At 56.9% G+C, this 21364-nt stretch overlaps 2 protein-coding genes across 4 annotated transcripts; one reads left to right on the top strand and one right to left on the bottom strand.

Moving 5' to 3' along the window:
• Nucleotides 1-304: 304 nt before the first annotated feature.
• MEAF6 (MYST/Esa1 associated factor 6) lies at nt 305-6532 on the top strand. Of its 3 annotated transcripts, XR_014185961.1 has the most exons (8): nt 305-463; nt 591-706; nt 782-869; nt 1254-1299; nt 1836-2028; nt 4572-4629; nt 5266-5299; nt 5761-6532. XR_014185961.1 is itself a non-coding variant. In XM_082071670.1 (7 exons), the coding sequence occupies exons 1-7, from the start codon at nt 368-370 to the stop codon at nt 5767-5769; spliced, it is 582 nt and encodes a 193-aa protein (XP_081927796.1). In that variant the 5' UTR covers nt 305-367; the 3' UTR covers nt 5770-6532. The 3 variants fall into 3 exon arrangements, 2 of the variants coding, with proteins under 2 accessions (XP_081927796.1, XP_081927797.1); XM_082071670.1 differs by lacking the exon at nt 4572-4629; XM_082071671.1 differs by lacking the exons at nt 4572-4629; nt 5266-5299.
• Nucleotides 6533-12935: 6403 nt separating this feature from the next.
• On the bottom strand, nt 12936-20975 carry ZC3H12A (zinc finger CCCH-type containing 12A). The gene is made up of 6 exons (XM_082071569.1): nt 20836-20975; nt 20240-20749; nt 17126-17265; nt 16547-16781; nt 15940-16046; nt 12936-15836 (listed from the first exon to the last, which is right to left on the bottom strand). The coding sequence occupies exons 2-6, from the start codon at nt 20704-20706 to the stop codon at nt 14815-14817; spliced, it is 1971 nt and encodes a 656-aa protein (XP_081927695.1). The 5' UTR covers nt 20707-20749; nt 20836-20975; the 3' UTR covers nt 12936-14814.
• Nucleotides 20976-21364: the final 389 nt, after the last annotated feature.

The following is a 21364-nucleotide window of genomic DNA, read 5'->3' as shown; positions in this document are numbered from 1 at the left end:
TGTGCCGCACCCCAGGGGCTCGTTCTGTGCCCCGGCTCTTGGTCCCGGTTCACACTTGGAAACGGCAAATATCCGGGGGGGGTCGGGACAGGACCGGGGCCGGGCGGCTTTTTCTCCCCGAAGCGGGGGCGCAGAGCCGGGACGCTCCGCAGCCGCGGCCCCGCTCGGTACCGGACACCCGGCGGACACCGGGGCCGCCCCGGAGCCGTGTGCGCGGGTCCCCGTGCCGGCGGGCGGGCTCGGGGCGGGGCCGGGCGGGCTCGGGGCGGGGCGGCGGGGCCGGTCCCGCTCGGCGCTGCCCCCGGCGGCCCCTCCCGGCAGCGCAGCCGCCGCCCCGCCCCGCCCGGCCCGCGCAGCCGCCGCCGCCATGGCCGCGCTGCACGCCAAGGCCGGCGGGCCCCCGCAGATCCCCGACACCCGCCGGGAACTGGCCGAGCTGGTGAAGCGCAAGCAGGAGCTGGCGGTGAGCGGCGGGGCCGGGGCGGCGGGGCCGGGGCGGGCGGGCGGCGGGGCCGGGGCCGGGCGGGCGGGGGCCGGGCCCGCTCCATGGCCGCGCCGGGCCCGCTCCACGGCCGCGCTGTGCCCGGCAGGAGACGCTGGCCAACCTGGAGCGGCAGATCTACGCCTTCGAGGGCAGCTACCTGGAGGACACGCAGATGTACGGGAACATCATCCGCGGCTGGGACCGCTACCTCACCAACCAGAAGTGAGTGCGGGGACGCTGCCGGTGCCGCCGGCGCCGCCCGCCGGGCCCCCGCCATGGCGCTTCTCTCCGTTTCAGGAACTCCAACAGCAAAAACGACCGCAGGAACCGCAAGTTCAAGGAGGCTGAGCGGCTCTTCAGCAAGTCCTCGGTCACCTCGGCAGCGGTGAGTGCCAGGCTGTCCCTGTGTCCGTCCTGCCCTGCTCCTCCTGGCTGCCAGGGCTGCTGCAGGACCAGTTTTCCATTTAAGCCCCGACCCCCCGAGCATCTTCACTCCCCTGCAGCCTCTTTCCAAACCCCTTTTCCTGGTGCCCAGAGAGGTGAAAGGAACCACTGTCAAGAGCCACCTGTGCCACACACTTGTCACTGCCACCCGTGTCTTTTTCTCTTTGCTTCCACCCCCGTTGTGCTGTGCTGGTGCTGGGCCGTAAGCCCTTCCGGGCAAAGGCCTGACATGTCTTTCTCTGTGCAGTGATCTCTGTGGCTTTGGAGCATTTGAAAAGGGGTAAGTGAGTTCCTGCGTTCACTAACACCCCTTTCGGTTTTCTAGGCGGTCAGTGCGTTAGCTGGAGTCCAGGACCAGCTCATCGAGAAGCGTAAGTCACTTCTTAATTTCTCTCAGAGCCTGGGAAGAGCTGCGTTCTCCCCACACGTCAGCTCCCCCGGTCGCGTGGGTCCGTGTTCCTCCCGCGTGGCTCCGCGCTGCTCCCGTCCTCAGGGGCTCCTGAGCGCTCCAGCTCGGCAAAGTGGCGCTGGGAGGATCAGAAATAAAGTCGAGCTTCCTTTCTGGGGTCAACCTTCATGCTCAGCAAAGACTTATTGTGCATCAAACTTATTCTTGGTGCTCTTCGAAGAGGCTCGGATTGCTGAGGCAACCGCCTGCGAGTCACTTGCAAGTGACACAGGGAGGAGCCGCTTGTGTTCAGGGTTTTAAGAGATGTTTTTGCAGTTGTAGCGTGGTTCAGCCGCTGAGGAGGCAGCTTCAGACCTCCTCTTCAGGTTCACGTATTCACCTCTGGTGCTGTAATGCTCAGCCTGTCTCTGCTGCCCGGGCGCTGTTTCTGGGGGTCACTGCTGTGCGGGGCTCTGCTGGGGTGTAACCTTGTGCTCGTTCCCCTTTGTCACGCTCCAGGGGAGCCAGGCAGTGGCACAGAAAGTGACACTTCTCCAGACTTTCACAACCAGGAGAACGAGCCCAACCAGGAGGATGCTGAGGAGCTGGATGGGTCTGTGCAGGGGGTGAAGCCCCAGAAAGCTGCGTCCTCCACCTCGTCCGGGAGCCACCACAGCAGCCACAAAAAACGGAAGAACAAAAACCGACACAGGTTAGTGGCGCCAGCAGCCTTCTTGTCCTTCTGAGTGCTTGGCTCTTGGTGAATCAACTTTATTGTGTGAAGGAACCAGTAACTTGTCAGAATGTCGAGCAGCTCAGGTCCTTGTTGTGGCATTTCTCTGCTTTTCGGTCGTGTGTGTCCCGTTGGGCTCTCCCAGCAGCACAACCTGCCGTCCGCAGCGCCGAACAGGATAGGAACGGCAATACTTTCTTTGGGAGAGAAGGTGAAAGAGCAAAGTGGAATGTTTTGGGGGTTGTGGACGCTCTTCACTCAGATTTCCCCTCCAAGCCCTTTCAGTTTGCAGTGCCCCAAACTGAGTCTCTTTGGATTGTCACATGGAAGAGTTGCTTTGTCACGTTAACCTCAAACTCGCCCCAAATGAAGCTTTCCCGAACTCTTCATGGTGAGCTGAAGGTTTGTCTGCAGCGTCGTGGGCTGGGGGCTTACAAATCTGGAATAACCCCCGGCCTCCCCATGCTCCCCATGGGCCAACACAACCTGCTGGGCACCGGTCCCGGTGGGACAGGGCACGGGAGTCACTCCCCAGGGGAAATAATCCCTGTAAATCACGTTTTTAGAGAGAGCAGATGCTGCAGACGCAGCCTCTTTTGAAACGATTGCTGGAACTGGTGCCTAAAGATTATTAGAGTGAAGGAGCTTTTAAAAATCAAACGTTCTTGCTCACGTTGAGCTTGTTGGCTTCATGTACGGGTGGCCTTTCCTCTTTAGGGGCCCGTCCCATGCACTTACAAGAGAAAAATGTTGTAAAGAGAAATGGTGGAAATGTGCAGGTGTCTGGGGGCAGGATGGTTTGGGAGATGCAGAGGTAGGTACAGCACCTGGAAAACGTTTAACTCCTTGTTCTCCTTTGTTGGGTTTTGAGCCGCTAGCGTATCTTTAATTCTTAGATCACAGTTTTCTTCCTACAGTCTTAATTGGGCCGACATCCTGAAGTGCTGGGTGTCCCTCTGGGAACACAAAGCAGGTCAAAACTCTTTATTTTTGCCTTTAGATAATTGGCAAGAAGTTCGGGAATAACACAAGAACCCACATCCCTAAGCAAGCTCTGAGAAATAAGCTGTAAATTGAAGTACAGCTTAAGACAGGTGCTGTTTCAGAGATGACACGGCCAGCAAACCAACCCACCGCGGGCGCCGGGGGGTGCGCCGAAAATGCTGGAAATGGTAGAAATGCTTTGGGTTGGTTGCAGAACCTGGACTGGAGCGCCGGGATGAGGCGGCGGCGCCCACCGGTCCTGCTGCCCTGGGGTCTCTCCTGTGTCCGCCCTGGGACAGCGATTCTTGTCACCCCGAGGGACACGGCCACACTGCAGTTAGGAACTGAGGCTCTGTCATCTTGGCATGGCCAGACGGGTGGATGATGATTAAAAGAAGACAAGCTTGTGATAAAAACACTGGTAAAATTCTGCGTGCCGTTACTGGCGATCCATCCCCTAACGCTGGTAGGAGACCAAGCGATTTCGAAGTCTCTCTGGGTTACAAAGGGTGAAGCAGCCCCAGCCTGTTGAGAGCAGAGCTGAGCGCTTAAGATGGGACAGACCGCGAGAGGCCTGTGGGGCTGTTCCTTGAGTGCATTGGAATGATGTTTATTTCAAAAATAAGGCAATCCTGGTGTTTCTTTTTGCTCAGAAGCTCTTCCATGTGCCAGCAGAGCTGTGAGCTCTGGCCCTGCTGTGCAGAGCTGGTGAGAGCGGAGGGAACGGGCTGGGACGGGGCTGAACTGGTGGGAACGGGCCGAACCGGGGCCGTCCCAGCGGTTGAGCGCAGGAGGCAGCTGAAGCCACAGTGTCGTTACCGGGGCCACCACGGGAACACAAAGATGAGCATTTTCTGTTCTATCAGCGCTTTTCGTGGCTAAAAAGTATTTCAGGAGGAAGCAAAACTGTTTCCACCGAGAAGCCCAGTGCTGAGGAGACGCAGCTGCTCTGGTGACGAGTCCTGTCCGAAGCGGTGACACCGGGGTGGGACTGTCCCCAGGCTGTAATCACCAGTGAGCCGCCCGCTGGGCTGTGGCGGGCAGGATGAGGGCCGGTCGGGTGCTCAGCCTGGACCAGCGTTGCTTTGCGGTCACAATCTGGACACTTGGGGCTTTTCCGGCTCCATGGGGTTCCCTGTGCACTGAACCGCTCTGCCCGGCTCCCAAAAACGCGGCCGGGGGGTCCCTGCATTCCCACAGCTGGGGAGCTTTTTGTGCCCAGCTCTGCTTAAGAAACCTTAAGAACTTTATGGCATTTGAACACTGGCTTTATTATTTTTTAAAATTTTATTTTATTATTATTTTTTTTTTAGTGATCTCGCTAGGGTGGCTAATCAACTAATTTATTTAATTCATTAGTATATTAATTTCTATTGCTTTCTTCCTTTCAAATGCTGCCCCTCAGCCCGTCTGGCATGTTTGATTATGACTTTGAGTAAGTTTGACTTGAATTAGTACTTGTGCTGTGTTGTTAGTGTGTAGACACCGATGTGCCTTTTGAGACCTTTCTAACCCATAGTTTATCTGTTTAATTGTAGGTATGTATATTAGGTTAGGCTGGGAAGTTTTTTTTAAAAACAGAAAAGCGTGATGGAGGTAACATTTTATTTAATAACTTCAGCAAAATTAAATTAACTTCACTCTTCTTTACCTTTCCGTTTCGTTTTTAAAATATATCAACTTTTTAACTTTAAAAATCTTAGTTTAAAAACTGATTCTTCTGGCTTTGCTTAAGGAGATTAGTGTAGACTTGGATATTTCCTGCTGGAAAAATGTAATGAACTCAGTACCTCTGCCTCATGTAATCCCTGTCCTCTTAAACTCCTGCCTATCTCTATTCCAAGTAAATAACCATTACCACTATGTCTGAGTAATTACCCGTGGCATAGTTACACATCTAACAAATTAACGTAGAGCATGCGTATTTAACCCGAGCTCTTTGTGCTGCGTAACTCCCCTGTGATTTTTATTATGAACCTTTATTAACTCTCTTTGTGAGTGGCCGGAATATGCATTTTGGCAAATAATAAAGAATCCACTCTCGGTCTCTTTGCTGCTCTCTGGTCCAGTACCACTGGGACAGCGATTTGGCTCAGCCGAATTGAGAATGTGGATTGAATTAACCAAATAGTCTTTGTTGTAGCCTGTGCCATATGCAGTAGCTGGTTCTTTGAACGCTGGTCTTGGTTTAATGTATTGAAATGGACGTTTCTCTTATCTTTCCAACCACAGGATTGATCTCAAGTTAAACAAAAAGCCAAGAGCCGTAAGTATCAGCGCGCTGTCCTTGTTTTCATTGCTCGTCTCTAGACTGGTGTGGCTGGCTGACTCCCACCCTTTCCGAGCCTCCCTCGGCTGTAATTCAAGACCTTGTTTTCATGGTTGAGGAGTATCGTGGTATGAAATAAGCATTGTCTTGTGGATTTAACAGTAAATGAGCCCAGGCCGGCTTGTTACGAAGCGAGGTCGCAGTCAAGTCCTATGCAAAAAGCTGGTTTGTTTCTTATTATCTTGTCATGTTCCGGAGCATTAAAAGCATCTGGTTTGAGTTGACGCACTCTTGGACTGAGGTTTTAAAGGGTCCTTTCTTTGGAATGTAAATATCTCTTTTCTGTTTTGCCTGCAACTAATGGTGTGTAGAAATGAGAGAAGCCTGAGCGTCCCAGCTCTGACGCAGACCCGGAGGCGGGAAGGTCGTAACGTGCCTGTCGTTGCCTTTCTCCGCAGGACTACTAGAGCCACGGGGGCCGACGCCGCCGGGGTTTAGGTCCACGAGTCCCCTCTGAGAACCGCCGGTGGCCGAAGGAGCCGACGGCAGCTCTGCCCGCGCTCTGCAGACGGAGCCGCTCGCTCTAAAGAACTTTACGGGGGGGAGGAAATCTTGGGCCATGTCCTGCGCGTCGTTTGTCGGTCTCCGCGGTTGCAGGGGCCGCAGCAGCAGTGGCAGCCGGGATTCCCGACCTGGATTCCCGACTTCACCTCCACCCGGAGCTCCTGAACTTGGCTGCTCCTGCTGCTGCCGCCCCCTCATCTGCAAACCCATGGGGGTGTTTCTTTCTCCACTGGAACCGGGGTATGAGTCAGTACGTCCATCCGTGTTGTAGGGCTTAGATTGCTTTTGTTGCTGATACTTAGCTTTGTAGTTTAATTTTTGTTTTGGGGTTGGTGTGTATTTTGTTGTTGTTGTGTTTGTGTTTTTTTCTTTTTTTTAAACCAAAGTGTATAGTTAACAAATTGACTTTTGGTTTCTTTATTTTAATCCATGTAAAGTGGAAGGTTCTTCATTTTGTGGGACAGCTGATTTGATTCTTACTCAAGCAGAGAAGGGGTGGTGAACCCTTTTCTCCCACCACCATCCCCCAAAACTCATGCCGTGCTTTTAGCTGCAGGGAAGGCTGGAGCTCAGAACCCTCTTGCTCTTTCCTGGTGGATTCTCTTTTTAATACAAACTTCTGTCATTTGTACATAAACAATAAAAGTTACGTGTTTGTCTCTCTTCTCCTGCTTTGTTCAGTTCAAAATTTGACTCCTAGTGCTTTTTTATTCTCCATCTGTTTTATGAAGACGTTGCTGGAATCCTCCCACCTTCTTGTGGTGGCTGTTCCTTGTCTCGTGACCCTGAGGAGGATTCCTTGCTGCTTGCTTTGCTCTGGTAGACAAAACACTGAGTACTTGAAAGGGTTGCCAGGCACTAATCTCCAGCTGTGTTCAACTAATCCCGCTTCAAGGTAGGACAGGGATGTGAGTCAGTTCTTACAGCTCCTGGCGCGCCGCCCGCTGAGCAGGAGCCTGTGACAGAGCTGGGTCAAGGCATCAGTGCTGGGGTTGGAACAGGCGCCGCTTTTCTCAAGGGGGGGAGTTGCTTCTGTGGCTCCTGTTTTCCTGCACCCCGGGAAGACGTGTCACCCACAGCCCCGGTGCCAGCACGCGTCCTTGTCCCAGTGACAGCTCGGCCCGTCCTGCTGCCCCTCCTGGGGCACCGCAAAGGCGAATGTCTAAGTGAAGCTGCCCTACGGCAACGAAAGCTGAAAGTAGCAATTAAAAATAAATCATGAGTCCTGAACAGAGCAAATGGGGAGGGGAAGGGTGGCAGAGCAGCAACTGCCCTCAGAGCCACCGCAGGTGGAGCGGCAGGGACACTAATCCCTGCACAGCCTCGTCACCAAGAGGATTAGCAGGAGTTTATCCAGCCCGAGCAGCGGCCGAGCAGGAGGGTCCGTGCATGGGTAAGGGGGCAGAGCCGGGGAGCGGGAGCCGCTGTCCCCCAAGCGCACGTCCCTTGGGTGGGCAGAGCATGGCGGGGGGTCCTGGGGACGTCACCTCTGTGTCCCACTCCACAGGGTCCCCATGGGCCGGCGGCGCGTCCCGCCGGTGCCGAGGTGGAGGCAGCTCCTGCGCGCCGGGTGCTGGCGGCTCCTGTCGCTCTCGGGGACGGCGCTGCGGGGGCTGCAGGGGCTCTGGAGGCTGCTGTGGGTCAGTACCATGGGGCCTGTCCCAGGGACCTTCAGACACTCGGCCACAAACCTGCTGCGTGTCCAGAGCTGGGGCCAGGACACGGGGTGTGGGTGCTGCCAGCGCTCTGTCTCTGTACTGGTGGCACTGGGGGCTGTGGGAGGGGGTCACCACCCCATTTGGCAGCGTGACAGGGCTCAGGACCCTCATCCCTGGTTGGGGGGGGTTGGTTCTACCTCCCATGAGCCCTGGTGACAGTGCTCTGAGGTTTTGTGCTCCCCAGGGCGGGTTTGAGTCACCACTCACCATGTGGCCACATCCTCTCCCCCAGTACCTGCTGATCTGCTACAAGATGTGCTGGGACAGCGCCTTCCAGGTCACCGAGGAGGTAACTGTCCCACCGTGTCCCCGCAGCGCAGGGGCTGTGGAGAGCTCTGAGCCCCAGGATGCAGCGGAGCCCGGTGACATGTGGCTGTAGGTCCCCAGGGCACCGCACGGTTCCCCGGTCTGGGTCAGTCCAGGCTCGGTGTCCGGTGTCCGTCAGTCCCTGCTCTCCGTGGTGGTTTTCAGCTCGGCATGGCACTGCGGGCGAGGCTGGAGAGCGGCAGCGAGGAGAGCGAGGAGGAGGAGGAGGACGGGGGCTCCACCGCCGTGCTGGAGCCAGGGCAGGCAGGTGGGTCCCGCTGTCCATGGGGCGGAGGGCGGGCGTGCGGGGCCGTGGCAGGAGCAGAGCTGTGGCACCAGGGCAGCGGCGCGGTGACCCCGGCGAGGCCGTGATGGGGAGGCTGGAGGCGCTGGAGGCCGATGTCCGATTCCTCTGCACCGAGCTGGGCGCCGAGAAGCTGCTGTGGAGCAGCCGGTTCCTGGAGCTGCTGCAGGAGCAGCAGGGCCTGCGCCAGCGGGTGAGTCCCCGTGGCCCCCCGCCCCTCTGTCCCTTCTGGGACCCCAGGCCCTCACGCCCCATCCCAGCTGCAGGAACGGCCGTGGCGGTGGGACAGCGGTGACAGTCCCGAGCTGCCGGGGGAGGCAGAGGATGAATGTGCAAGCAGGATTGAGGGAGAGAGCCTGGCCGGTGGGGACCTGCTAAAGGACCCTGGTGGATGGAGCCACCCTGGCACCCAGCCCCGTGCCCAGGCAGCCTTTAGAGGCCAGCAGTTCTGTGACAGGTAGAACATGTAAGTGAATGTGCAAGCAGGGTGGTGGTGAGCAGAAGGACCCCACATCCTCCATGCCCAGACACCACGGGACGTGGGCCAGGACGCCACAGTCCCCCTGCGTTCTCATGTCCCTGGATGTGCCGCCACCCCGCGGTGCCAGCCGGGCCCTGTCTCGTCCTGCCCGTTCCGCAGAATTGCAGCCGCTTCCCAGAAGCAGGAGCAGCGGGGAGGCAGCTCCGGGCCAGCTGCCGCCTCCCGCGCTGCCCAGGGCCGGTCACAGCCGCGCTGTGCCAGGGCCACCCCCGCTGACTGTCCCCGGGCAGCTCCCGCTCACCTTGCACAAGCTGGAGACGCTGGTGTCACGGCTGAATTGCAAAACCCAAGTGCTGCCTCGTTTACTTCCTTGTTGGCCAGACAAGTCCCCTCCATCAGCTGCTCCACACAAGTTGCAGCTCTTGGCTCTGGGGGGGGTCTCATCCCCAGAGAACGGCTCAGCCAGGGATGCTGAGCTCCCATCTGGGACGTCAATGGGTGACTCTGTGCTCTGGTCCTGCTGCCCCCACCCTGCCAGGGACCCCCCCACAGCTGCTGCGAAATACAGGCGGCTGCTTCCCACCCGGTTGTGTTCGCTTGGTCTTTCCCCGCCCAGGCTGGGGCAGCTGCACCACAACCCCACACAGACCCCGATCCCACTGCTCCGGGGAGGGGGCGCCAAGGGGACGGGTCCCCAGCCTGGCACAGTGTGTGCCCGGGGGTGACTCAGTCAGGGAAGCGTTCCCGCCGAGGGGCACGGGGAGCAGCAGCGCTTCCCACCCCAGAGCTAATCCTGCCTTCCGTGCAAACCAGCCGCTCCTCACCGAGAGATGGGCAAACCCTTTTCACCGCCGTTCCCACCGCTCGGAACACGTCTCGCCAACCCTGCGTGCGCAGCCCTTCCCTGCGGGCCCTGGCACCGCGCTGGCTGCCACCGCCAGCTGCCTCCGCCCTTGGCAGCGCTGACCCCACCAGTGTCTGGCACCCAGTAACTCCTGATGAGCGCCAGGTACAGGGGAACGGAGCCACTCACCGGCAACGGGCCCGTTGCAGAAGCTGCAGCTGCCCCGGAGACAGGGCAGCACGAACACAGGAGAATCTGCCCTCTGCCGCAGGCAGCACAGGCCTGGCCTCCAGCCCTCAGGCTTGCATGGGAATACTTTAATTCCAGTTTTATTGCCAGCACCAGGCAGACTTGTCCGGTGCTGCCTGGGAATAAACCCCGCAACGCTGAGGAATAGCTCCCGTGACCCTGCTGCCGTCCCCTGAGCCCTGGAGAGCACAGGGAACCATCCCCACAGCCCGGCTGCAGCCTCCGCACCGTCCCCGGGGAGCTGCCCAGCGCAGGGACAGGGGACGGGCTCCTTGGGCGAGCTGGGACCATCCAACGTGCCCAAGCAGCACCCCAGATTGTCAGGGAACTGATGCAATGCAAATAACAGCAGCCTGACTCAGCCTGCACCAACCTGGCTCCTGCGCCGTGTTTGAGGTGGGACAGCCCCACGCTTCTTAGAAATACCAAAATAAATCAGGTCCTGCAAATGAGCCACTCCTGCTGCAGCAAACGCGGCACCGGCCGTGTCAGACGGCAGCGATGGCACAAGGTCCCGGCGCTGCAGCAGCCGCAGCTCAGCAGCAACACACGGGCTGTGCTGGAAATCCCCGCCAGCCCTGCTCCACCAGCGGTCATGGACGGGCTGCAGGAGCCGAGATCCAGCAGCACAGGTACACTGGGCAGCATTTCCCAGCCCTGTGCAGCCCCGCGGGTGGGCAGCCCCAGTGCAACCCTTGCACCGTCCGCACACAATGAGGCAACAGCTGCCGCACAGGCTGCAGAAACCCCTCTCCAGGGCCAACACACCATGCAAATCCTCCTGACCTATTGCTCAACCGGACACGGCATTAACTCCAGAACATTTGTGCAACACAGCCCTCGGGGAGGCCACGGGGGAGCTCAGGGCTGCCTCTTGCCCGCGGCTTTGCCGGGGGGCAGAGCGGCTGCTGCCTCTCCAGTCACTGCAGCCCAAGGGAAAGCTTTCCCCAGGCCAACCCTGGCCTGAGGGAGCACAGGGGTGTTCAGGGCCTGAACCCCAAGGCACTGGGAAGGCTGGTGGCAGCTGAACTCAAATTGTGCAGCTAGAGGAGGGTGAGCGGTGACAGGAACCTGCAGCGTTGCCAGCCCCTGCACAGCCCCTGCAGGACCCAGACCCTCGGTGGCTCTTTCACCTTTCTGCTCCCTCAGGTGCAACATTTACCCTGTGCACTGACTCGCTTCCTGCATTTCTGTGTCACAGCAAGAATGAGCCTCGAGCTGCCTCTGCAACACGGGGCGCAGAGCTGCTGCTGCACCTCTTCCTATCTGCAGGGCAGAACCAGCCCTGTGGGCTCAGCGCCGGGTGAAAACAGCGGTTTGATGCTGAACCTGCTTCCTTGTCGGGCGGCTGCCCTGGCCGGGTGGCACGGCCACAGCCCCCACACGGCACCACCACGGCCATTCCTCCACGGCCCTTTCCCACGGCCCGCACAGGGGCCTGGGGTCAGATTCCTGCCTCTGGAAATGCCTTAAAATGTTTTGAGTTGAGCCTGCACATCCTGGAAATCCCCCGATGGGAGGGACCAGATGGGTTCAAGCTGAAGTTGGGTGAGCAAGGAGGGCGGCGGGTGCAGGGGAGGGGAGGCCGGGGTGCAGACACCACGGCTGGGCTGGGGCTGCACCCACCGCCCGGGGGACGGAGCCAGGAATGCAGCTGCTCTGCCCAACACAGCTGCCCCTCTTGTCCTTCCCTCTTTTGAGCACTGGCTTAAAAACACAAGTGGAGATATCCCGAGGAGCACACGCAACCACTGCCGGAGGGTAAAGGACGGGACGCTCAGTTTGGAAGGACAGAGCTGGCGGTGGATGGGGTCAGTGCTGGTTTTGCAGAGCTCACAGCCGCCCAGGCAGCTCCCGTTGGCCTCGCTGTCCCACAGAAACAGCCTCGGCCACCTCAGACACCCTCCTGCTCCTTCCCATGGCTGCGCCCTGACACTTGTGCAGCCCGTTCTCCAGCTCCGCGTGGCTGCTCATCCTTCTGGGGGCAACAACGGCAATTCCTCACCCTGTGGGGGTAGGAAAGGCAGCTGGGAGAGGATCCAGCCCCCAGGGCTCAGCACGAGGCCAGGAGGAGGCATCGCAACCCCCCGAAGAACAGGAAACAACTGCGTGTGACCTCTTTAAACTCAGGCCCAACTTTCAGAAGGATGAGAAACAAAGGCGAACGCGCGGCAGCCACCACGGGCCCTCCCGAGGAAGCGGTAACCGCAGGACGCGCTGGAACGCGCCCCGGGCGCTGCCGGCAGCTCCTCCGCTCAGGGGGAAAGCACCGCGGGGACAGATCAGTGACACCCCACTGCAGCGCCCGCGCTCCCCGAGCTCCTGGCAGCACTTACATGGCAGCATCGATGGTCCCGAACAGGAGGCAGCAGCGTCGCCCACAGGAGCCGCGTGTGAGAGGACGAGAGGATTCAGCGTCCGCGTCTCTGCGGGGTTCTCGGGTGGCACAGCAGCAGGTTGGGGGAATAATTTTGACCAGTCTTGTGTGAGGGACTGACCCTCCCAAATGGCTCTGAGCACCTCCTGGACTGTCACTGCAACAGAAAAGTTGTTATAACATCGCAACCCAACTAAATCACCACCAGCTCTTCCCTTCCTGGTTATGGTAACAAACCTCTGTGCCAATCCCTTTAGTTGTATCAGGCCGGCATTGACAGAAATTTAATAGACAGAACCATCCCCCCTCACATCTACACGTCCTGCAAAGCTACAATTGTCTGTTAAGGTGTTTTACAGGAGTATCAGTCTTAAAATCCTGCAGCGTTTTCCCACTGCAGACCCCACTAACAGCAGGAAGAGTCTTCCCCTGGTTGGAAGGTCTGATCTAATCTGCGACCCATCACTTGACACCCTCCCCGTCGCACACGTATAGAGCCACACGAACTTACTGTCACTTCAGATGACACCCTCCATGGGCCCCTCTCCCACAGCCAATAAATGACCCTTCAGACTGTAAGGTTCAGATGTCTTAGTGTTTGTTTCAAACCAAGCACTATCTCCAGGAGAACCCGCTTTCCTTGGGTGTGATTAACTAGTCATAGCCATTGTTCTGCATTAAATTAAGAGCACAAATTTGGAGAAATGTGATTTTTTTGACCTGTCACACTCCATCAATTAAAAAGCCAAAATGTTCAATGGTTTTCAAAAAGCCACAAGAGACCAAACAATTCAACTCAGCAGTTTTTATTTCTATAACACAAGTTGTTTCTTGGCCATGGCTTCCACACGGCTGCCTCCATTCAGTACATTAACTATATACTGCATAATGATACAGAAAGTTCATCAAAATGTCAGCTTGTGAGTATAAAATGTTAATCTTCTGATTGCAAGAGAAGCAGCATATATCAGCATTCTACCAGAAAATAAACCACCACACCAAGTAACACAATGGCTGAGTCAAGAATAGTACTAATTAAAAACAGCATCAAGCAGCACGTCGCTGGATAATAACATTAAAAACCGTTTTTTTCCTGTAATTTACAAATATGCAAAGTATCAGGTTACTTAAAATTAAGAAGCATTTTGCTTACTAACATGAAACATTACTAATTTGTAATGTATCATAATTAACCAGGTATACAGGTTTCTGTGTCCCTGTGGTTTGATGGCACATGGTGCCAGTCTGGGCAGGTCCCGCTTGGACGTCAGGGGGGAGAAGAGCGACAGACAAAACCCTTCCCAGAGGGTTCCCAAAGCGCCGTGTTCCACTCTCCCCTTTGCGATTTGCTGCTCGCTGACCTCGCTTTAACCACCAGATGGACGTATTTAAAAACACAACCAAACACGCAGATACAATGTGTATCAACAAATCAACTGCTTCTGGCCTGCAAGTGCAAGAAACGTCTTTGCATTCTAAGCACAGTGAAACTCCAGGACCAGAACCAATTACTACAGCAATTGGTTTTGCATATTTAAAATCTGTTACAGTATCTACAGTAAAAAAAAAAAACCACCTTACAGTAAAAGGGAAGGAAGCGGAAACAGCCTTATCAAATAAGTCTTATTCTACATATTTGGCTGCTGCTGTGGTTTGACAAGGCTGAAGGGGACAGGAAAACATGAGTGAGGAGGAAGGTGAAGCAACAGCTTTACAGAGAAAAATATTAAGGAATGGTCAGGAACAGTACTGGCAGCAGTCCAGCCGTTCTGCTGAGCGCTCAAAACTATTGCTGTCTGAAGAGAAAAGGCACAACATCACAAATCCTGCCGCGCAGAGGCAGACCGAGACAGGTCACCAGCCCAGGCCGCTGTGCAGCAGCGGCAGCGTGGCCACCGCGGGTCCGACAGCCGCGTCTTCACACAGCGAACACACCGCACGAGCAGCGCCGGAGCACGTGGGGCCTCGTCCCGAGCAGGATCGCAGCCCCGGCTCCTCCTGCTGCGCAGCACCCGGGTACACGAGCGGCCTGGTCTCGGAAGGCGAGCTCCAGCGGGACGGGGGTGGAAAGCGTCGTTAAAGAAGCGCGCCAATAAAACCAAATCGAAGTCTGCTAAACCTGGCTTCATACTAGATTTACAGTCCAACATTTTCCACAGATTTGCATGGCAGGATTTAGTAAAGAGGCTCAGTTAAGGGCTAAGGGGCCTTAACAATGCATTTGGGTCTTCACAAACAAGCCTCACAGCACTGCCAAGGCAGAAGCCCCTTATCTTCCACGAGCCTGCTGAGCCCGGTAATACACCGAACCACCTCCAAACCAAGCTAATGGGAGGTGGAGGGGCACATTCAGTGAGCGACTGCAGGATTCCAGGTGTGCCCGACTCAGCACACAAGTCCCAAGGAAAAGCCCCCTCTGAAGCTGCAGCCCCCCCTGTCCAGCACCCAGAGCCTCCCCAGCGCTCTCTGGGAGCGATGGGACCTGAGGGCGCACGGTCACATCCAGAGCAGAGCTGGCTGTGAGCACAGCACACCTGCGATCCGGCCTCCAGCTGCCATCTGCTGCTTCCAAGGAACAAGGAGGACCCTCAGAAGGCATCTGTGGCAGCTGCAGGTGCAAACACTGTCCCTAAAGCTTGTCACATGCATGGCTGCCCTCAGCAGCTGCCTCAGATACCAGGGTTCTGAGACTTGTAGGTCAGGATCTCTGCGGCCAGCCTCTGGGGATCCAGGAGCCGAGGGAAACGGCTCATGACGGCATCAACCAGGTGGGGATGGAATATGCCGCAGAGCTTGACGTGCACGTTGGCACGCTCCTCCGCAAACTGGTCGGAGACAGCCCACTGGCAGGAGTCCCCGTACGCCGGCCCCGCGGCTCGCGGCACCGAGCGGGGATCGCGCACGCCGGGAGATCTCACCTGCGGAGGGGCCATCGGGTACGGCTCAGACCAGAACTCCCGAGAATGGGGCAGGGGGGCACTGTACTCACTGGGCAGACTGTACTGCCCAGCGCTAGCGGGGTGGACAGGCACCCCATAGCCTGAGAAAGAGTGAGGTGGTCCTGAGTGAGACAGCTCAGGGCTATACTGCAAGAAGCTAGCACCAGAGGAAGACTTATGGGAACCGTGCTTGTACGAGACCAGACCGTTTTGCTCTAAGCCGGGAGAGTGCGGGTAGACGGGTCTCTGTCTCCCGCAGGTGCAGACTGCCAGCGCATCGGCACGCGAGGGATCACAGTGACTGGCACATCTGTAAGGCCACATGTCGGACAGTTGGTTCTCCAGAGACCCAATGCCCGAGTCGAGGTGCTCCTGAGAGATGTACGACAGAGAGTCCATGTGGGGCTGCTGGTAGCCATCAGAGGGCCGGTGGCTCCCGCTGGTAGCAGGGACGCTGCCTGACACGCAGCCCTTGACCTGAAGCGGAACGTCGCTGGGCTTTGCTTTGTGGGCCAAGCTCTTCCTCTCTGCAGAGACCTTCTGCAAGGAGCTCTTCTCACTCTCTGCGGGCACAGAGCACAGGAGCTCTGCCTGGGAACCTCTTTTGCCCTTTTTCTCCTCCTTTGCACTGGTGCTTCTGGTAGGAGACAACCTTGCGTTGGCTCGGAGCTCATCAGCTAACGAGCGCTGGGGCTGATTGATCCTTTCAGGGTGGTAGAATTTACACTTAATTCCATAAGTGCATTTCTTCCCTGCAAGGAAAGGCAGAGCACAGAATGAGCAGCTGAGTTTTACTAAAAGCATGAATCCCGCTTGCAGACACCTCAGTCCCCACGTTCAGAAGGCATCTCTTACCATACGGGCACTGCTGTTTCTTGTGTTCTGGCACCACAGGTTTCTTCCTGAGGAAGTTATCCAGGCTGGGGCCGTGTCTCCCTAAAGGATCATCTGGAGGCATAAACCTAAACAAAATGAAACCTCATCAAGGAGCAGTTTCCTTTCTCGGGTCAGGGTTTCACTTCTCCTAGAAGTTTCCCATTTCACTGAAGGTCAAAAGCTCTGAGCCCTACAGAACTTTCCCGTTTCACTGCAGTGACACCTCTCCCGGCACCCTGCGCCGCAGGCACAGGCGGGGTTTGCTGCTCTTTGCTGACCAGAATTAATACTCGCTGCTGGGCCTGCTAATGATCCTCCCACGAGGAAACCAATCCCGGGGCTCTCCTAAGAGCTATGGCAAAGTCCCAGCTCCAAACCCTGACCACCACAAAGATGACTCCAATTCCTTATGCCTTTGTTCTTCCCACCATGCTTCCTTCTACCAAAAAAATCTCTACAGGTTTCCTTCCCCCATTCTGTACTAACATTTTGCTCTTTTCATGCATCACTTGCCATTGTTCCATTAAAACAAGACTGCACGCTCACATGAATCCGTTTTAAAAGCAACAGAAGAATGGGAACGTACTTGTCGTTAACAAAGGAATACATCAGCAGCCGCTCCTCAATGAATTTCTTCCACTCAGGACGCTCGTTCTGCAGGTCCCGATAAGTATCGTTAGAAACCACAATGCCATCAGACTCGTGTGCCAGTTTCACAATGAACCGGTCGTCGTAGCAGACGACGCGTTTGCCTCCAACCCGCCTGGAAGGAGTGAAGACCAGAATTTTCTTCTTTTCAAGGTCACGGAGAATGTACTGGTCTAGAACAAACACAACGGTGAACACACTTACACAGCCCAGAGGCCTCGGCACAGATAAAGCAACACTATAAATAAATAACAAAACTCATGTAAAGTAAAAGCATTATTTATCAGAGTAGTATGACATTCTTGGTTCTCTGAATTATTCCAGCTGATCCAGGCAAGAACTTGCTTAGGGGAGAAGTTAATGACTAATTCTCGCTGGTCAGCTCGGCTTATTGGACCTCCTACTACTCACATCTTCCATTCATAAGTTAATTACTAACTAGCCAGAACTCTGCAAGCTCATTAAGTGACAAAACAGTAAGTCTGACAAGCTACTTTTGTTTTCCATATTTCCACACCTGTTATAAGTACATCTGGCCGTGGCTGCTCCTTCCTCCAAGACGGCACAAAGACCGTGATGTCCTTGTGTCCCCTGTCCCAAAACCACTGGACAGCCAGAAGGATTCCTCGGCAGGAGAACACTTCTTTATTGCCATGGCTGCATCAAAGAGGAAAACGGAGAATTTCAATATTCAGGTTATGTAAGGACTAGTCAAGCAAATGCATCCGGCAATTCACACGACCTTTAGTGAAGAAGTGTTGGAGCAGCACAACCAGCACTCATTGCTCACCTTGTGGAAACGCAGCAGCGAGATTTCACAGAATTACTGGTGCTTTTAGCAGCTCTGCACAGCAAAGACCCAAATGCTCAACGGGAGGGAGAGAGCAGCTGCTCTCCAACAGCCTTTGCTTCATCGCTGGACTCTAAGAGCTCTATTTTTAGCCCTGAGCACAATGTGATCTTGAACGCCCTTTGTCCTGTTCTGCCAGCTACCAGCAGCGGCCAAGCGCTGCCAGCGCAAACTGCACCCTCGCCAGGTGTTGTTCTGCTCAAGTTAGGGAACAGAAAGCATTTTCTGCACTCAAGGGCATCAGCACTGAGGAGAGATTCTTCTTCATTATGTTATGGCCTAAAAAGTCAGTTACAAATGCATTATTTGTACAAAACAGAAACAGCTCCCGTTAACAGGATCAGTGCTGAAAGTCTTAACAGCCCTTGGCAGGTTGAGAACAAAGTCTGACAGCAGCAACGCAAGCTGCACCAAAGCAAAAAGCTGCTGCTTAATTATTCATTAGGTCATATCAACAAGTTTCCTGAACTTGTACAGAGGAAACTACTGCTCCTGTTTTACGAGTGCCAGTATTTACCGTGTCACCAGCTCTTCTGTTGATAACAGTTCTGGCAAACTTTCAGCATTTCTGTCTGACAGCCGGTTTGTCACTCCGGGGATCTAACAGCCTGCATCTCAGGATAACACCCGCCAAGATGCGCTGTACTGAAGACAACAGCTCTCAGAGTTCAGTGAGGTTTCCCCACCTGGGCACTACTCCTGCCCCAAGTCTCACTCTTCCCACCTACACCTGGATGGCATTTCAGCTCCCACCACCACTCGCGTGCCCACGAACTCGTCTGTAATTAGTACAGCGCTCGCACCCCAGCAGAGGCGCTGCTGAAAAGCACTGCTATGGTAGCACAGCTCTACCCCTAGAGAGAAACTTCATTCCTCCTCCTGTCCCCACCCTTCTCTGAAGCTCTTATGAAAGTCTAAGATTTGGACCAAAATAATTGTTCTATAAGAACTATACAACTAACACCAAAGCTAACACCTATAGAGACCCAAACTATAGAAAGGCTGACATTAGCAATCAGAAGAAAGATGCTCTAAAAACCTCCCCCAGTGTCAGACTGGTTTGCTATAGATAGCCAGACACACGTTACTGCAGTCGTGTAGAGACAAATGAGAAAAGCAGAGATTTTTTTTTTAGTCCCTGCTACCAATCTCAAGTCTACAGAAAATAACTAATTGGACTGATCTGATTTGGCAGCAGCCAAGGAAAAATTCCCTTAGAAGGAAGTAAAAGCTAATTTCCACTATGATTTGCATATGTTTGTCAAGAGCTGTTCAGGGAGGCCGCGGTACACACTGCAAATGAATCAGCAGGGAACATCACACCATCAATACAGGAAGTTTCAGAATGGAATTCCCCTTCAAGCAAATTGCTTAAAAAACCCAGACTGCTTTTCTCACATCAAACTCTGTCCTATGGGCCGCGTTATTACCGCCTGGCCTGCCCTGAGTCACATTTGCTGTGATCCCCCCTGTTCTTCTGGGGATAAATCTCACGGCTAAGAGGCTCCTCATTCAAAATACACAACCAGTTCTGTTGTTTAAGCCTGAGCACTTATCTAAGGTAAACTTCACTGCCAGAGTCACACTTATCAGCCCAGGTCTCACAATGGGCCATTTTCCTCAAGTGACCGCGCAGCCGTGGAGCGAGCAGGACCAGGACCGCGCTCTCCGCAGACGCCCAGGTCACAGCCCCCCGGCCCCGCTCGATCGCCACGGGGGCTCCACATCCGCGCTGGGACACGCCGGCTCTGCTCGCCGGCCGCACAGCGGACTGTGCCTCGTCTTTTCTCAGTCCCGTCTCAGAGCTGTCAACCGCAGCTTAGGGAAAACCACACCTGCGAGCACAGCGCCGCGCAGCACTTTCACCTCGGACAAAGCCTACGGTAACGCAGCAGCGCCGCGAGCACCCTCTTGGCTGCTGTTTTTTCTTTATAAAAAGGTCTGTGTACACAAACACACATTAGAAGATCTATCAAGCTAAAACACAGTGAGGGAGGCTCGCTTCTCAACCGCGCCAACGAAGCCCAATTCAGAAACTCGGTTGCACTAAATTACTGGAGCCCAGAAGCCCTATGTAGAGGGGCAGCAGAGGGGCTGGGGGGGCAGGCAACACTTGCTGTCATGGGGAGCAAAACCAGAGGTGACAGCATGGACATGAGGCCAACGAACACCCAGCCCAGGGCTCCTGTGTGCTCAGGGTGCAGGGCCTGACGGGACCTGTGCTGTCAGCACCAGGACACCCAAGATGCTGGGGGCAAGTCACTGCCCTGCCTTGGTGACACCAGAGTGCCCCTTCGGCACCCCACCCGTCTCTTACAATGGACAGAAATTCAACCAAAATATAAGAGTCACAATTTGGAGACTGGTCTCTAACACTGGAGACAGCTTCATATTACAAAGCCTTCCCTAATTAAACCTGTAATTATTTATTGAGCAACTTCCTGCTACAGAAACTTACATAAAGCCATTAGGTAAGAGGAGAGCGTATCTTCAGTTATCCTGCTCCTAAGCTAGAAAGTGGAAGGAAATGTCTTCATTTCCCTTGTCAGAGCCCTGTGACCACTGGCCACGGGCCGGCACAGGCAGGCGTGGCGCAGGGCAGAGCGATGCTCACCTCGACAGCCTGGAAAAGATGAGCAGGCACCGCGGGGCACCCGCAGCCGCTCACGGCGAGAAACCCCCGCAGAACCCCCGCAGGTTTGCAGGCACCGAGCGCTCAGCACACGTCAGAGCTCCGGTCACGCAAAGGCAGCACCGAGCACCCGCAGCCCCCGAACGCACCTCATGGCCACGTTGCTGCCGTCGATAACGATGGGCCGCAGGTTCTCGCTCTCCGGCTCGTCCGGGGCCGGCGCGGGGGCCGGGGGTTTGTTGGCCGCTCCCCCCCGCGGCACCAGCGGGGCCTCCGGGGCGTCGGGCGGGGCCTCGGCGCCGTCCCGCTCGGCCGGGCCGTGCTTCACCAGCTCCCCCAGCACCGTGTTGGTGTCGGCGTTCAGGCCCAGCTTCTGCAGCACGACGTGGATCTCCTCCGAGGAGTAGCCCAGCTTGCGGAAGAAATCCACCTTCAGCTGCATCTCGGCGCTGTCGCAGGGCTCCCGCCCGGGGCTCCCCGGCTCCCGCGCCGGCTCCGCGCCGGGGCCGCGGCTCTCGCTCGGCTCTCTGCCGCTCATCCTCTCTCCGAGCCGGGACGCCGGCGGGCGGGCGGCCGGGAGCGCCTCAGGCCAGCCCGGGACGGCGGAGACGCTCATGGCTCCCCGCGGGGGACTCGCGGGCTCCGCTCACGCCCCGGACCTGCGGGCCAAGACGGGCGTTAGCAGCGCCCGGCCCCCCGCGCCCCCGGCCCCCCAGACCCCCGCCCCGAGCCCGCCCTCGCTTACCGGGCCGCCGCCGCCGGGCCGCCGCCGTGTCTCCATGGGGCCGGAGCGGGACGGGCCGCCGCCGCTTTATACCGGGCAGCGCCGCGCCAAGGCGGAAGGGCAGAGCGGGCGGGGGCAGAGCGGCCGCCGCTTCCCGGTCCGCCCCGCGCCCCGCCCGGCCGCGGCTCCGGGGCGGGACCGGATCACCGCCCCACGGCCCCGCCCCGCCGGGCGGCCTCGCTCGGGCCCTGCGGCCCGGGCTGCCCCGCCGGCCGGAGCGGAGGCGGGCCGGGGTCTGTGCGCCCCCCGGCCGGAGCGGAGGCGGGCCGGGGTCTGTGCGCCCCCCGGCCGGAGCGGAGATGGGACGGGGTCTGTGCGCCCCCCGGCCGGAGCGGAGGTGGGACGGGGTCTGTGCGCCCCCCGGCCGGAGCGGAGGTGGGACGGGGTCTGTGCGCCCCCCGGCCGGAGCGGAGATGGGACGGGGTCTGTGCGCCCCCCGGCCGGAGCGGAGGCGGGACGGGGTCTGTGCGCCCCCCGGCCGGAGCGGAGG

Source organism: Streptopelia decaocto, assembly GCF_964273445.1.
Source record: "Streptopelia decaocto genome assembly, chromosome: 23".
In the NCBI taxonomy this organism is placed as follows: domain Eukaryota; kingdom Metazoa; phylum Chordata; class Aves; order Columbiformes; family Columbidae; genus Streptopelia; species Streptopelia decaocto.
This window is presented reverse-complemented; position numbering and strand designations above follow the sequence as displayed.

Excerpts from the sequence above, each read along its gene's own strand:
- MEAF6 (XM_082071670.1), top strand. The coding sequence starts at position 368 with ATGGCCGCGCTGCACGCCAAGGCCGGCGGGCCCCCGCAGATCCCCGAC. Across the intron at positions 464-590 it reads AGCGCAAGCAGGAGCTGGCG|GAGACGCTGGCCAACCTGGA; the intron begins GTGAGCGGCGGG and ends TGTGCCCGGCAG. Across the intron at positions 2,029-5,265 it reads AAGAACAAAAACCGACACAG|GATTGATCTCAAGTTAAACA; the intron begins GTTAGTGGCGCC and ends TTCCAACCACAG.
- ZC3H12A (XM_082071569.1), bottom strand. The coding sequence starts at position 20,706 with ATGAGCGTCTCCGCCGTCCCGGGCTGGCCTGAGGCGCTCCCGGCCGCC. Across the intron at positions 17,266-20,239 it reads GGCAGCAACGTGGCCATGAG|CCATGGCAATAAAGAAGTGT; the intron begins GTGCGTTCGGGG and ends TCTTTGATGCAG. Across the intron at positions 16,047-16,546 it reads TATTCCTTTGTTAACGACAA|GTTTATGCCTCCAGATGATC; the intron begins GTACGTTCCCAT and ends CATTTTGTTTAG.